General features: G+C 39.5%; 1 protein-coding gene and 1 long non-coding RNA gene across 5 annotated transcripts in view; both read right to left on the bottom strand.

Moving 5' to 3' along the window:
• The window catches only part of PDE10A (phosphodiesterase 10A), a 129,265-nt gene extending 119,521 nt beyond the window's left edge, over positions 1-9,744 (bottom strand). For all 4 annotated transcript variants that reach the window (XM_087969051.1, XM_087969061.1, XM_087969056.1 and 1 more), the window contains exon 1: positions 9,073-9,744. In XM_087969051.1, coding sequence (XP_087825177.1) covers positions 9,073-9,136 — 64 coding nt within the window. In that variant the 5' untranslated portion in view covers positions 9,137-9,744. The remainder of the gene's footprint in view (positions 1-9,072) is intronic.
• A 2,421-nt stretch (positions 9,745-12,165) lies between these two features.
• Positions 12,166-16,688, bottom strand: part of LOC148132876 (uncharacterized) — a 144,176-nt gene continuing 139,653 nt past the window's right edge. Inside the window, exon 2 of the long non-coding RNA XR_015750239.1 lies at positions 12,166-13,910. This is a non-coding gene — a long non-coding RNA (uncharacterized LOC148132876). The remainder of the gene's footprint in view (positions 13,911-16,688) is intronic.

Raw genomic sequence — 16,688 nt, 5'->3', positions numbered from 1 at the left:
AAAGACCAGGTACTTTTTGATAAAGTAGCATGGGTATCTATTTTGTTGGAAGATGGGCAGTGTTTCCCTTTTCTGGTGTTCTGGGCTGCTGCACTATGTTTATAGTTATTTGAATGATGTTCTTGCATGTCTCCTTTTCTGGGAGGTTGGGTTGTTAGTTTGGTAACAGAGCATTTGGTTAGTGTGAGTTGTTTTTCCAATAGAATTGCATTTCTAATTTGCTGCTCTTTCCTCTCCTGGTGAGTATATCAAGGTAGGATAGTGTGTTATTGCTTTCTTCTATCCTTGTGAATATTATTCTTTTGAAAATGTTAATTGTTTCATGTGTCTTTTAGATTGTTTTTTGTGCCTTCCCTAATAATTTTGTTCTTATGATAAGATGTCATCTACATACCAGATCCATATTTTCAGTTGTACATGCTAGAGTGCTATAGTTTCTAGATGCTGCATTATGGTCTCTGCTATGAGTCCTGAGAGTGGTGATCCCCTAGATCAGGGGTGGGCAAACTTTTTGGCTAGGCGGGAGGTCCGGGGGCGGGTGGGCAGGCTGCGGGGCGACCGGCGCTCTCCCCGGCTCGGGGCCAGGGGCGCCCAGAAAAAGGAGCCGCAGTGCTGGGAGGCCGGTGCTGGGGCAGGCTTTAAAGCCCCCGAGCGGACCACGAGCCGGAACGGGCCAAGGCGGCGGCTCCACCAGCAGGCAGCTTGGTGGCCAACCCGCCCACGGGCGACCCTCCCCTCGCGGAGGCTCCTGTCTCAAACTTGCCTTCAAAGTAACCTGGGCCCGAAAAAAGGGAGCACGGGGTGCGCCGGAACCCCAGCCGGGCCTTGCAGCTTCTTTCTTTCACCGACCCCCACTGTTTTGCCACCCCGCCGCCCACAACCGCCACCCTAGCTTTTCAGGGCGGGCGGCACGGGCCCGCGCGTGCCCCCCCTAGATGCTTCTCTGATTTGTTGGTATATTTGTCTATCAAATTCATCATAATAGTGAAGCAGAGGTTAAAAATGTCTATAATTCTGGGTATTTCAGTAAATTGGGTTGTGTTGTATAGTACCACAGCTACAGATTCTTTCATTACTTCTGGATCAATGGACATAAAAAGTGCTGTTATATCAAATGAAACCATATTTTCTGTTTTTAGGTCTTTGATTTTCTGGAGGTGTCTTACTGGGAAGTTGATAGAATTTGCTCCTCTCTATCAAATGCCCAAGCTTTTTCTGTGGGTTCTTTGGCTATGTGGTATATTGGGGTCTCTGGTAACAATACAATTAGATGAAGAACAGGGGTGGGATTTAAATTTTTAAACAACCGGTTCTGTGGGCGTGACTAGGTGGGTATGGCCATGTGACTGGGTGGGCATAGCTGCTGCTTCTTCTTCTTCTTTCTTCTTCTTTCTTCTTCTTCTTCTTCTTCTTCTTCTTCTTCTTCTTCTTCTTCTTCTTCTTCTTCTTCTTCTTCTTCTTCTTCTTCTTCTTCTTCTCCTTCTCCTTCTTCTCCTTCTCCTTCTCCTTCTCCTTCTTCTAGCACACACTCCCCCGTGCTCCATTTTTTGCCTCTTGGGCCTCAGGGAAGCCTCCAGGGGAGGCAATGGAGTGCAGGAGGGTGCACAGCACACCCACACCCATACGGCCCTTTTTGCCTCCTGGGCCATAGGGAAGCCTCATGGGTAAAGCAGTAAGACAGAGAGGGAGATCCTGGCACAGCTGATCGTCAGAACAGCTGATTGTCGGGAGGAAAAAAAAAATATCTTAAGTAGTGACTGGGCGAGGGAGAATGCAGTCAGTGATGTCAGACATGTGCGCAATGTCACACATGCGCGATAAGGACTGACTGAGTGGGGAGGGGAGGGGCAGGTTGAGAGGGATGGGGCCAGCTAGGGACACGATTTGCCAGTTCTCTGAACTGTGCAGAATTGTAACAACTGGTTCTATAGAACTGGTCTGAACCAGTAGAATCCCACCGCTGATGAAGAAGTATGTTGGGCTTGTGTATTTGTGGACTAGGACAATGTGTACAGAAATTACTGGTATGGCATGTTACTGCTCTTTATTTTTTTAATAAAAGTGCAGCAAAGAGAATTTGAGGAAATGCCTCTTCCCAATGACATCTACCAATGACATCAGGTCCAACAGAAGAAGTTTTTGCAGGTTCTGTCCAACAGAGGATGTCATCTGGTAGGACCCATATAAGTAGGGTGTTTTCTGCAGCTGCAGCTGCTCTACTGAATATCAATGCCCCACCTCGTACCCATTGAGATCAGGCTGATTGCAACTTTGATGGCCTTCTACAAGGGCCTGCAGAGCTGGCTTTGTCATCTGGCCTGGGGTTCAGGGGGTGGTGTGACAGTATCGTTTGTGCATTGCTGGGCTCCCCAAGTGGCTGTACTCTGGATTTGAACTGATTTTTAAACATTTGTATTGCTTATATCACTTTTATTTTTTATATTTTTGGTACTATTTATGTTTTAATTGTAAGTTGCTCAGAGTCACAAATGTAAGATTAGAAAAACAAAAAAGATAAAAAGGAATAAAAATAAGAATAGAATAAAGCCAAGCATATATTTCCAGTTGGGTGATTTAATAATATCTGCTAATTTGCTTACACTTACACACACACACACACACACACACACACACACACAATCATGTCATGCAATAACAAGCAGAAATTGAGTTATATTTCCTCTTATTTCACTGCATTCACTCTGCACTTGTTAATTACATCAAATAATTCTGTTATAGTTTATCCTCTTCTCCTAAAATCATTGCCCTTTACCAATAAACACAAGTAAATGCCCAAACCAAGAGATTTCATGATTATTTGGTATTTTCTAGCTTTGTCTATGAAAGGCACACAAAAAAATCTCTGTTTTAGGATCAAAGGTGACTGTGCTGAAATAGCTATTGTCTCCTCATATTCAAACATTAATTTCTGTACATATTAGAGGAAGTCACAAGGTTTACTTAAGCCAAATAAGCTTCCATTCTCATATTTCAGAAGTAAGTAAGAAGCAATCAAGTGTTGTATCTAAAATTAAGGGTATATAGATATTTCATTTGAAGGCTCAAACTGGAACTCTGGAAACAGGGTGTTCTGCTTTCAATTTTCATGCAAATGTCTACATCTAAAGTAAGATTAAGAAAAGTAGGGCTCTTACACATAGTAATCAAAGCATGAGTAACTTTTTTTCCCAGCAGAATAAAAAATGTTCAACCTACTATAGATACAGTTTTAGGGAGGGATGAAATATGCCAGAATTCATAAAAATCCATGCAGTGTATTCAAGTTATACTCCTGTTGAAATTTTATTTTTAGGAGAGGCCATTGTTTTATTTTTGTGAGATAAAATTCAATAATACTTAGAGCAATAATATTCTCATCAGTGATGCACAATCTTGCTGAACTTTAAACAAATGCATTAAAAGCAGGTTTTGCAAAAAGAATATATCTTCAGAATTCCACAGAAGAAATTAGTTCCTACCAAGGCAACTCAGATTAATGCTGATCCTGACATGATCGGTCAATAAACACACTATGGAGCAAATATGCTACTAAAGTAAACCAGCAAATACGCAGACATTCTTAACATACAATTTTGCTGTCAGATACATAAATGTCACCAAAGACAAGCCGATTATAACCTGATCACAAGTCTTTTCCATTTCAGTCATACATGTAAGTCACTGGATCCCAAACACCCACTTCTTCTCACTCCCACTATGGCATTTTACATGACTTATGAAAGTACCCACATTCATATCATCATCAGTATACTATGTCAGAGTTCCAAATCAGATCTTTATGGACATCAAATTATAGAATAATTAAAATCTTTTCTGAATTATCCTGCTACACTAAGGAACTCAGGCTTCAGCCTAATTTAGTACATAGGAGGCAGTTCACAATTAAAAGATAATAATTATATGATAAACATGTTGTTTGGATTAAAAGCAACCTTATAAGCAGTAGAGGGAACCTCTGTTTAGGTAAAAGCCATATGCCAACTATCAAATGAGCAATTCCTGTTATGTGAATTAAATTCCACCTAAGGTTTCTGAATTTATATCAGGGCAATGATAAGAATCTTGACTTTTAAGTAGTCTTTACATAGGTATTTGAACATCTGAGTATTCAAATATTAGTATTGTAATATCACTCTATGAGATTGGATTTTTTGCAGTTTATCAACCAGCAGAGGGAGTACAATATACAAAATTGCACTTATCTTTTTTTTTTTTAATTTAAAACATATTTCAAACAGTGTAGTGAAATAATTTGCTAATGCATTACAAAATACTCGAAATGCATGGACAGAACTGTAAGGAAAGGAGCTAAGGCCTAAGCCCCAAACATCTAGCCAGTTTTTATTTTTAATGGTCATTATATTATTATTAATAATCATTAAATATTAACATTAATTGTCAATAATTCTTAAGATTTATACCGAACTCTAGGTTATTTATGCCCCTTTTCCAAATGTATAAATTGCAAACTAAAAAGTAAATTAACAGTTTCAGCATTTTGATAGACCTGTTAAAATATTTATGCATAAAATAGTAACAATTCTAATCAGCTGCCATCAACAAATTTGAAATAGCTAGTTAAGATAGAATTTTTTTAAAAAAAAATTCTGTATACATGGAAATAGAATCTGATATCTTAGTACTAATAAAATAGCAGCCAACACATGAGAAAAAGTGGCATCCAATTGTGTTCATGTACAATTGATATATTTTTTCTTTAGGTCTTTGTAAATTATTGACTGGATGTATGCATAACATTCATAAAAGAACTAGCAGCAATGTTTTACTTGCTGCATGTTTCCAATCCCTTTCCAATACATTTGCGTACATAAATACCAAACACGTATACTTTGTTTCAATGAATTGGATTTAAATCCACATATTTTCTTGTTTGTCCTTGGTAGGGAACATACTTTCTAGTTAATCACAACTTGATAATAATCCAGTTATGAAATATTAAAAATTAATACTCCCTCAGCAATTTGTAGTTTATGTAAAATCAAATCTTTTGATACTAGTAAAAAAGATATCTCAGGTCATAGAAGGTAGCAAAATATTCACATTACTTATGTTGCAGGAAGAAAAACAACTGTATTTAATTGTCATGGTAATATAAGTAGAACTATGTGGTAATTATACAATAAAGTGCAATAAGTTATGTTTTAAACATATTTGCATCTCTCTGCAAATCATCCATTTTTCTGATGCTATTTTCTGAAAAGCAATATCTTACTAAAAATTCGCAATGCGGTTCTTATTTGTGTCTAAATAAATATCTCCTGTTATTGCATGCCCCGGGTCCAAAAACTATTATCAGAGAATGAGATTTCAGATTGATTACTGAACAAACAGCTAGCTACTTGAAAACCTGAGCACAAGATCTGTATCCTCTAAAAGCAAAGTTTAAGATCCAAATATTTACACATCCACAAGTTTAAACACAATCAGAAGCTATAACATTTCACAGTTCCAGGATATTCAAATGACAGAAAGTCCAGACCAAAAATGGATCTCTGTAATTTAATCTTTATAACTTTGTCTTAGAACCCAACTCTCCTTGATATCTCCTGTTTGGAAACTTCTGTTTCAACCTACTTTGGCTTCTAATCCTGCTTTTCAGTTTTATGGTTGGTCACAAAGTCAGCTAGATGTTTAGACTGGATCTGGCATTTTTATCTACATATTAAGTCCTTCCCAAGGATCTGAAATAAGATTATTACTGTTGATCACACCGTCAGACAAACACATAGACTGAATTATGCACTTTTATCCACCTTTTGTGCCTTCCCAAGAATACGGAATAGGCAGATATCATTTAATGATGCTAATTATGATTTGTCATACAGTCAGCCAAATGAATTTATTATTGTTGTTGTTGTTGTGTTGTTGTTATTGTTATTGTTGTTGTTGTTATTGTTGTTGTTGTGTATATGCTGTTCAACTACCAGTAACTCTGAGATAATTTGGCTTGACTCAACTCAACCTAGCTTAATACTGATCAAGGGTCTTTGGGGATCTTCATAATCAGTATTCTTTACATGAGGTATTGCCTCCGCCTCTGCTTACAGGAGAAGAAAATATGTCTTCTTTGGAAAATATAAAGAAATCCACTTTACCAGTTCAATAATCACCCCCACCCCATCAAAATGTTTCCTTGGGATCCCTTCCAAGTAAAGGATCTCCAATTATATTTCTGACTTACTAAGCCTATCATAATCAAATCCCGCAATCTTTCATTATTAAATTTCCAGAGGAAAAATGTAAGAGGATGAGAACCTGTCGCATTACTTATTTTTAAAAAGTTGATCTCCAGAAGGAAGTATTTTCTCTAAGCCCTTTATGAAAGTCATTTAATCAAGTATACAAAACAACAGCCTGAGAATTCTGCAACATTTTAGAACAAAATGCTTTGGACCCATGAGACAAAAATCAAACTGTCTGCTACCTTTCGAGATGCATTTGGAGAAAAAGAATGAAGCATTTGATGAAAAGGGCAGTTGGTCAATTGTTTATGGCTGTATTACGTTTTGGGGTTGTGTATCAGTGACATAGGAAATATTGGGTACAGGAAAGGAAGAATGTATTCTACTAAATATCAACATGTTGTAGAAACTAATATCCCAACAGTCAGTGAAAGAAATTGAAAATGAAAAAAAAAGGGCGTTAACATTTCAGCAAGACAACAATTCAAAATATCCCTACAAATCAGAAAAGAATTACAAGAAAGTATAAAGATTTTAGAAATGCCTTTACATTTTTGATAGTGGTTTGCTCTCCACGCTTGTTTCCATTTAGTTTCTGAACATTTCGTTACCAAACTAGGTAACATTATCAGCAGGATTTTCTCTCCTTAGCTTATAAATGTCTTGTGGGTCAGTTTGGTCAGTTGGGTCGTTGCGATTGGTTATTCTTTTGGAGCTTACGAGCAGCTCATTGGTTCTCTTATTGATTGGTTGTTTGAATGGTCTGGTTTCTTACGTATTCCTATGCTGGATTTAGATCAAAATGCTTGTTAATTGCTCCTTTGGTAGAATGCAAATTTGTGTATAGAAATCCCTTTACAGTCCTCAGGCTTATTACTGAAAATCTGTCAGGTTGTTTGAAACATCGATATGTAAAAGAAGACCTAAAATATTTCTGATCTAGAAGATTTCTGCAAGTGAGAAAAAATCCAAAAAAATAAAAAAAAAGTTTGGCTGGTTAGGGGAAACATTTAGAAGCTATTGTTTCTGTCCAAAGGGAATATTACATGATACCGTACTTGTTAAAAGGATGTCCAAACTTTTGTACCCAATATTTACTTGTTTTTGTTTTCAACAATTGCAAATAAATAAGAAGCTTGCATTCAAATGTACAGGAAGATGTTATGTTGAACTTTATAATGTGTTAGTTTCTGTTTACACGACAATTCTTGAAACACACAATTTCACCAGAGATGGATATGCTCCCCATTATATTTTACCATAGCTTTATGACAAGTGTATGTTATTTCTTCTGAACTTCTTCCTTATGCAAAATATTTTTTATATATTTCATATGCATATATGAGAATTTAGAAAAAAATAATCCTTCACTTCATGAAGTCTATTTCTCCCAAAATTGGTTAATGGACACTTGTATAGCTGAAATACACGCTGGGTTTAAAAGAAACATTAAAAAAGAGGCAGTCTGCAAGTGATTTGGTAGTATTCTATAAAATGAAGGAGATCTACAGAAATGGCCAATCACTATAACATTAATAACATGCTGTGGGCAATTACTCCATAGGACAAAGATAGGCCATTACTTATTTATTCCAGTTTCATATAAAGTGCCAAGAACTTTTTAATTTTGTTCTAACAAGCTCACCAATTAACCCAGAAGGCACAAACTGAATGGTTGGAAAAAAATATTTAAATAATTAGAATCACGTGGATGAATTTTTCTATGTAGTGTGTACACACTTTTGTCACAAGCGCTAATTATTCAGTCTGTTTCAGAATTAGGGGGTCCCTTTTCTATTTCTTTGGCAATACTGAATGGTTACATTTTGAGTCATTTTATTGCTAGCAAGTTAGTAAACAATCAACTCTTTTCTTTTTCATTAACAAGAAGAGGCTGTGGGCTTAAAATCTTGGTGCAGCATACCTGGGGTTTGTTTTGTTTCTTTGAATAGTTTTAGTCAAAACATCAAGTGTTCATCTATTCTATGCCATTCAATATGTACATTTCACCTGGAAACAAATGCAAAAAGAGCTGGCCAAAACAGATAAATACAATTTTCAGTTTCAGAAAGAAACGCTTTCTTTCTTTTTAATCCCTCCCTGGCTTGATAAGAAGTTTTCTCTGCTTTTTTTTCTCTACTCTATAGCAAATATTTGTAGTACAGGATTGAAATGAGGAATCCTTGGTGCTCAGAGAAATGGTGTAGGGTCTCCCACTTGGGTGGGGGGGCTGGACTAGATGACCTATAAGGTCCCTTCCAACTCTGATTATCTGTTATCTGTTAGAGAACACCAAGGACCCCTCATTTCTCTACTCTGTATGTTTCCGTCAGGAAAAGTTCTGAATTCTGATGTGTGAAGCCCCAGGAAACAGTTGTGGAGAGCAGAACAGCGTTTCTTGCCAAGGAAGCATGCTCTGGAGCAAGCAAAGGCTTTCTATGTTTAATGCATCCAGGAGCCAATTCTTACCCAGCCTTACATGGAAAAGTCTGCACCGAAAGAAAACTCCTTCCCAAAAGGAAGTACTCGTAGTTTAAACTCCAGTCGTCCTGCGGCTGAAGTCTTCTTTCTCCCCCATCTTCCAGATGAGCAAGTCTTCCTCGCCGCTCTGTCCTTCCATCCGTAGATAGGTGGGACATCCCCACACACACACATATACACGCGCGCGTTCATTATTCAAGCGGTGGGCTTGCCCGAGGACTTCCCAACCCAACCAAGCGCCACCGCTGCCGCTGCCCTCTTCTCTCGGGGTCAAGGGAAGAAAAGCAAAACCCTTCCCTGCACCCGGACACCTCTCTTCGCCCTTCCCCCCCCCCCCTCCACAACCCCCATCAGCCCCAGCACCTACTTGCGCTCAAGAAACACTCGGTAAAGCGTCTAAAGCAGCTGGCCGACGAAGATCCATCTTCCATGGCTAGCCTTAGCAAAGGGGAGCAGAGACGGAAGGGAAAGGGAAAGATGCCTTTGTTGCTGCCGCCGCCTGCACACCCTGCCCCTGCCTGTTGGGCTGTTGCCACCGGCGGCCACTCTGCCTCCCGCTTGACTGTAGGTCCACGGAGAACCAGAAGGGCGGGAGGAACCGATCCCCGCTGCCAGCGACGCCGACCGGTGGCGCCTTGAGAGCTGGAAGGTAGCAGGATGGAGGAAGGGGCGTCAAGTCGCTTGCCGCCGCCGCCGGAGGAGGAGTAGGGGCAATCCAGGGAACTGCTATCGCTCCACCATCTCTCGCGGCCGCCTCGCTTGCTTGGCTGGCTTTTCTCCCCTCTTTCCAGCCCGCGGGGGACTCGAAAGGTTTGATGGAAGATGAGGAGGGGAAGAAGAGGCGGCGGCGCGAAGTCAAAAGGAAGATGGAGAAGGGGGAGGGGAGGGGAGGGAAAGGAGGAGATTGGAGGAGCCGCTTTGTTGCGTTGGAGACGATGCTGCAGGAAACTGTCCCTTTTCGCGAGGCTGCTTCGAGAACGCGGGAGGAGCTGTCCGCAGCCCGGGCGCTTCCAGTAGGAGCCCCGCTGCTGCCGCCGCCGCCGCCGCCGCCGCCGCCGCCACTCCGCCTCCAGCCAGGGGAGTGGAAACTGCCTGGAGCTAAAGCCGGGCTTTTCCCCTCCCGCTGCAATCGGGGGGGGGGGGCGAGGGGCGGGCTAAGAGGGGGTTGGCCATCGAGCCTCTCTCCCGCCCTTTCCGCGGAAGTTTGAGGTAGGACGTTTGCGAGAGTCACAGGAGGGCGCCGGGGAGGCAACGAAACAGAAGCCCGATGGTCATTCGGACGCTGACGACGCCAAAACTCCCACCCACCCCACCCCTCCGCCCGGTTCCGAGCATGTGAAGTGCGGGCAGTTTCCCCGGTCTTATGAGAGAATCTCTTCAGCCCGTCCTCTAATTTCCGTACTTCCCTTTTTCACAGGAATAAGGCGGCAGCGCTTTACCCCTCAGTTTTTGTTTTTTTAAATATAATAAATGAGCCGCGCGCTCTCACCCTCCAACCGGTCTGTTTCTTCTCAGCAATATAAATATTTTTCCCCATCTGTAACAACGAATTCGGGAAAGTGGCGGGGCGGGGGGTGAGAGGGGAAAACCACCGCAGTGCTTCCAATTTGCAGCCGCGGCCGCAGAAAACACCCAATGGTGGAACTTCGCGCCTCAAAGCACCCACACACACACACTTTTCTCGTTTCGCCTCACCTCACCTTCGCGCTACCTCTCCCCGAAGGCTAAACTACAGCAACCGGTGGGCTTGCCAGCTGTTGAAAAGCACGGAGGGGCTGGGAAATTTAAAAAAAAATAAAATAAAAGGAACACTCGTGCGGGAGGATGAAAAGGCCAACCCTCGACGCAGCTGGCAGGCATGTCGGATTCTGCCCAAAAAGTTTTCCTGGTTTTTTGTTTTTTTAATTTTTATTTGGTCCCGCTTGACTGCAGTGCGTAATTTCTGGCCTCGGGTCTACCGTGAAGGGAAATCTTCGCGCCTTAAATTCACCGTCGGAAAGTTTGGGGGAATCATTGCAAAAAGCGAAAGGCAACCGCCACGCCTCCTCCTCTCCCAATCTTTTTTTGCCCGGCGAATTCTGTAGTGCTGGGCATACACTTTCCAGGAGAGTTTAAGTCCCTTTTTTCCCCAGTGGAAACCTGAAAGAACTCGCTCACTTTTTCAAGCCAAACACCTGCAACCTACAGCTGCAGGTAACCGAAGAAACTCCGCCATTGATGTTTATCCTCCATACTCTCAGCTACTACCTTCCACTAAAGGTTTGGTTCAAACAAGGGTACAGGCACAGGTTCTCCCCTTAAGGGTCTTTTTGGTCCGAAAGCCACAGCATTCCTAACTCCCATAACAGGGAAACAAACAAAACAAAACAAAACAGCACCGGCTGGATCTGAAGCCCGCATCCGTCGCTCCCTCCCTCATTCTTCCACCCTTCCCTTCTCGCCGACCTTAAAGGCACTCGGGGGCAAGTTTGGCGCGATCAGGAGTTGCTGAGAAGCCAACTAGTCCTTCCTCCCACCGGAGCAGCCTATACCACCCGCCTCTCAGGAGAAGCCTCCCCGGAGCAGGAGGAAAAAAGAAAGTTCCACCGAGCAGTCCGGCTTTACTGGTTTTTCAGCACCCAACCACCACGAGAAGGAAAGGGAGCGGGCACCGGCGCTTTCCTTCTCGGGCGTGGCGCTAAGGCAAGGCCGGCCTTGGCAGGGGAGGAAAGGTAGACGCGCGCGCGCGCAACCCAAACCTGACCACCGCCTGCCATCTGAGGGTTCTTCTCTGAGGCAGCCGCCGGCTTTGGAGCCCGCAAACCTTTAGTCCCCCCCCCCCTTTTCGGGGTATGTGTTTTTGAGTTGCGTTACTTCCGAATGGACTCTAATCGGGGAACCAGCCAAGGGGCCAACTCCGGCAACGTGACGCGCTTCCGCGCAAAAGAAGACAGCCTGCTCGGAATCGCTGGAGGGCGAAAGGTGCGTGGACTTGGGTCCCAGTGAAAGCGAACCAGAGTTGCGCCCCTCCACGTTTCCCTTGGAAAATTGTTACCCGACAAAAACTTTTCCTTTCCTTTCCTTTTTTTTCTTTTCTTTTCCTTCCCCAATGTATATTTTCATCCCGGATACGAGGAAAGGTGGCTTGGTTTTCGCTTTCTTCAGCTTCCTGGATCTCTTAATAAGTTGCAGCTGTTTGAATGTTTAACATAGGAAAGTTAGTATGTTTTATTCATTGTTAAAAACTCTGTTGGATCGGTTTTATCTATTGTGGTAAGAATTGAAGGACTGGTTTCAAACATCTTCTCTTTTCTGCCACTCAGGAAAAAAAATGTGTCTCCTTAGGTTATCCGACCTGATAGAGATTGAAGAAACATCCTCCCAAATGGTTCAAGTGAGCAATAACCAGATGAGTCAAATAACAGGCCCTGCAAACTGCCATAAGGTAAAAAAATGAAACATACAGAGAGAGACACAGAAAAAGATTTTTCATTATTTACTTTCTTTTTACTCTAGTCATTGTAGAATATATAGACTATTCTGAACATCAATCCTGTGAAGGCTTTGAAGGAAAAAAATTCTTCAGATCCATAAACTGTTGAATTTTATAATAAAATCCCAATCCCTTTTTATAGTTGGTATTTATTCAATACTAGTTACAAGGCATTAATACTACAATGAAATCTTCATAAATGTTGGCAATTAACAATAAGCTGGCTGTATTGTGTATATTTACTGACTGTTTCTTAACAATTATAATATTTGTTCTTATTTTTGTGAAAAATATGTTTCTGTTACATGGCTTTGTCAGTTTTGAATTGTTTGGTCCAGTTTTGCTTTATTATGAACAATGTTATCTTGCATTTCCCAAATTCTGCTTTCAGCTAAACAGTTCAAATGCATCTTACAAAATTAAACATTCACTGAATTTATCTTGCAAAAGTTATTTTTCCTTACATTTCAGTCAACTTTTTTTACAGATTTCCATAATTCTAACTTTTAAGCATAACTCCAGACTACTCTATGGAAATTTTCATTGTTATCCAAAAATTACATAGAGGTTCTGCTGTTTTACACATTGATCATTGCTGGCTCAAATATAGACATTGTACCTAATAGGATAAGTGAGCGGAGCTCTCCAAAACAAGAACTGTAATATGATTCGTGACTGGAGATGTTTTATTCTGCTTCCTTTTCCTAGATAAACCATTTCCATCCTATGACTTTTAGTATCCTACACCCAATTATTACTGTGATAATATAAAGCCAGTGACAATTGTATAGCATTATAAATACATGGAATAGAAATTATCTAAGGCAATGGGAAACTAGTATGTCCCGTATTTTGCATAGTGCCAACTAACATCCCCTTAAAAGCTTAAAAGTCAAAGGCACTGCATTTTTCTGGAGTATGAGAAAGCTCAGTTATACATAGACATATATACATAGACATAAACTTAAGAAAACAGACATATATATGTATATACATACATATACATTATTGTTTTATTAGATAATTATATTTATTGTACATATATCTTAGTCTTTCTGCTGCTCTCTGTTTTAATGCCATTGAACTTATCATATCTAATTGCTCAGAAAAGTTTCAACTGATATATAAAAATCAGACCTGTTGAAATCAGCAGGACTTTTCAAGTAGGATTGAACTTGTGGGAAATCAATTTTCATTGTTAGAAAATATACTAACAAAATAAATTTCAGGCACCTTCTGCATAATGATTTTTTCTGTTTACATATACTGATCATTTAGAAAAATAAGCAAATAAGTATAAACATATTGTGCTTGTTATAGGTCACAAGTACTTATTTTACTTTTATCAATTTATTTGATTTGTGAAATCATCCATCTCAAACCAGTCTCTGGTATACCCTCATATTATTTTGATTTTTAAAGTTTGCTCTGTTTATGAGGGAAATATGAGAGTGGTTGAATCTGTAATATGATTTATGCTTCCACAGGATCAGTGGTGGGAGTCAAAAAAATTTACTACTGGTTGTGTGGGCATGGCTTGATGGGTGTGGCAGGGGAAGGATACTATAAAATCTCCCGCCAGAGGTGATGTTTGCCGGTTCTCTGAACTACTCAAAATTTCCACTACCGGTTCTCCAGAACTGGTCAGAACCTGCTGAATACCACCTCTGCACAGGATGGTCCAGAAGTTTCTCAGGTCTTCTGGATCATGGTTGGAAGGAAAACAGAGACACCTGCAGAAGACAGTAGACATTTTTAATGGTTTCCATTTTATCATGATATTCCATTCAAGAAGCAGGAAGACTAACCTAATGAAAACCCATATAACAACCTATATAACCTATACAAAACTGGACTCATAAACAGCAACTGTTGAAAGTGTTAATAATCAAGGGAATTAGTAAATCATCACTTAAGAAGAAGAAAAACAGATGAAAATGGAATGTTGTTACTGTAATGCACTGGAAATAAGTAAATACAAGGTGTTTTTTTTTCAAAATAAATTTTTTTACCATAATGGTTGGATCATGACTTTAGTTATAAAGCTATAATCTAAAGCTGCTGCATACACCTGATTCCCCCTCTCCCACTTTTTTTTTTCATTTCTGTAATTGTAGAGCCTGCAGCATCTACAAATGTTGCCATGTCACTCTCACAGTCTCTTAATGATTGGGGGGTGGGGGGTGGAGAGAAATAAGCTAAAGGTGATGTAGAAGCTTTTAACAATTTGATATTTATCCTTCCCTCCCTCCCTCCCTCCGTCCATCCATCCATCCAATGTTACACATTTCAGTGCTTTGAATCTGAACATCTAACACTAGAATGTGTAACATTGGATGGATGGATGGACGGAAGGAGGGAGGGAGGGAAAGATAAATATCAAATTGCTTCCATTCTCACTTGAGCATTCCCATAATGTCAATATATTCATTCCCTCAGGAGAGGTTTATGACTTGAGGTGCAGCAAGGCAGAAATAACCTGTTACCAAATAATTCCTCTTGCCACCAGTCTGGACCCAAACCAGTTGTAATGGAATTGTGGGTATACTATCCACCTTTGTTATAAATATAACTCATATTTATGCAAAGGTGATGTCACTGACACAAAAAGGGAAAATTAAAATAAAAAACAAAACATTCTTATCTTTATTACAATATTTTCCCATTCTGAAGAAAACTATCTGAGGAAAAACATGACTTATTCATTTGAAAGCCTATTGCCCTGGGTTTGCCCATATTGACATAACTTTATTTCTTCAAATCTGAGAACTCTTAAAGTCTATTAAATTTAAATATGTAAACTGGACTTCATGAATCTTACCCCTTCAGTACCATCTGTGTTCATTTTTAACTACTTACCTTTAATAATGATACTTTTTGATAGCTTAGATTTACTTGGAGTCATTTTAATTCACCATTAGAATAATTTTGAAAACTGTTAGTGCTAAATAGCATTTAGTCAGTAGAGAGAAAATCAATTTCAGTCATTGCACTATATTTAAAAAATCATGAATATTAAACATCTAATAAATGTTTATTACAGTTGTTTGCATTTGCTTTGCTACAGAAAATGCAAATTAGGAGATGGAGCATTATTTTGTCCGATTGCCATATTTTGGACTGAAATCAGTACAAATGTTCATATGGCTTCCGATTGAGTGTTATATAGTAAAATGCATGCTTTTTTATTATATCTCTAGTATTTATCATCTATAAAAACATCAAGAATTGTGGATTTTTGTAAAAGAAACAATGCTGGCCTGGGTGAAAGATGTTGGCCATACTATAAATTTGGATGATTGGCAAACCTTATGGGATAGAAATAAAAAAATAACCTTGGTGGTACCGTTTAAAGAAAACTTATATAAAATGTTTTACCAATGGCATATCCCACCATCAAAATTGGCAAAAATGTACCTGAAGTTATCCCCCAAATGTTGGAAGAGTAATAAGGAAATCGGAATATACTATCACTTATGGTGGAATTGTAAGAAAGCCCAAAATTATTGGTGAAAAATTCAGAAATGGATAAAAGAGATGTGTGAAATTAAAATAGAATACAGTCTTGAAATTTTTCTATTGGGAATCAATGTGGAAAAATATAACAAAGATGTAATATATTTAATAATCCATGTCTCCACAACTGCAAGGTTAACTTATGCTCAAAATTGGAAATGTAACGAAACCCCAGATGAGATGGAAATAATTGGGAAAATTTGGATGTGCACAGAAATGGACAAACTAACCCAAGAATTAAAAGATAAGGTCGAATCTGGTTATTATAAAATTTGGGAGAAGTTTTACCACTGGCTGGAAAAAAGGAAGGAATAAGATTATCAAAAATGACCAAAGTTTATGTATATATGTAAATTTGTATTATTCTTTATACTTATTAATTAATGATGTAAAATAATTATATGTGTCAGGATGTATGCACCATGTTCACTGTTATTTTAAATGTCTTTTCTTTTTTATATGTTTAATAAAAATTTATTTTAAAAAAAAGAATTGTGGATTTTTGGATATAAGGAGGGGCTGACAAAAGGAACAAGTGATTTGCAGCAAGGGCTCATTGAAATGTATTGGGGGAAAATATCCTATGTTGACTGAGGCAAAGAGACAAATATTGAAAGTTGACTGGACAACCTTTTGTCTGAAATAGTATAAGGTTTCCTGCTTGAGCAGGGAGTTAGACTACAAGACCTCCAAGGTCCCTTCCAACACTATTATTCTGAATATTTTCCAATAATACGATCAAGGTGTATGGGGATGAGGGTGAGGGATTGTTCTGCTTATAATGTTTTAACCTTTTGTTATTACAGCATGATGATGGCTTATTTGTTTATATTTATTTCCTGGGGTTTATGTGTCACACTAAACTAGGAAGGCCCTGAGTACCTTTCTTACAGTAAAAAGTTTAGTCTAGTGTAGTGACCAAGTGGCTTATATCATTATCCAGCCATCAATAAAGCAGTGCAAATCACGTTTTCATCATAGTTATTTTGCCACAA

This window comes from Notechis scutatus, chromosome 1, assembly GCF_049901735.1.
Source record: "Notechis scutatus isolate UNSWTSFEM ecotype Mainland chromosome 1, rNotScu1.2, whole genome shotgun sequence".
Classification (NCBI taxonomy): domain Eukaryota; kingdom Metazoa; phylum Chordata; class Lepidosauria; order Squamata; family Elapidae; genus Notechis; species Notechis scutatus.
This window is presented reverse-complemented; position numbering and strand designations above follow the sequence as displayed.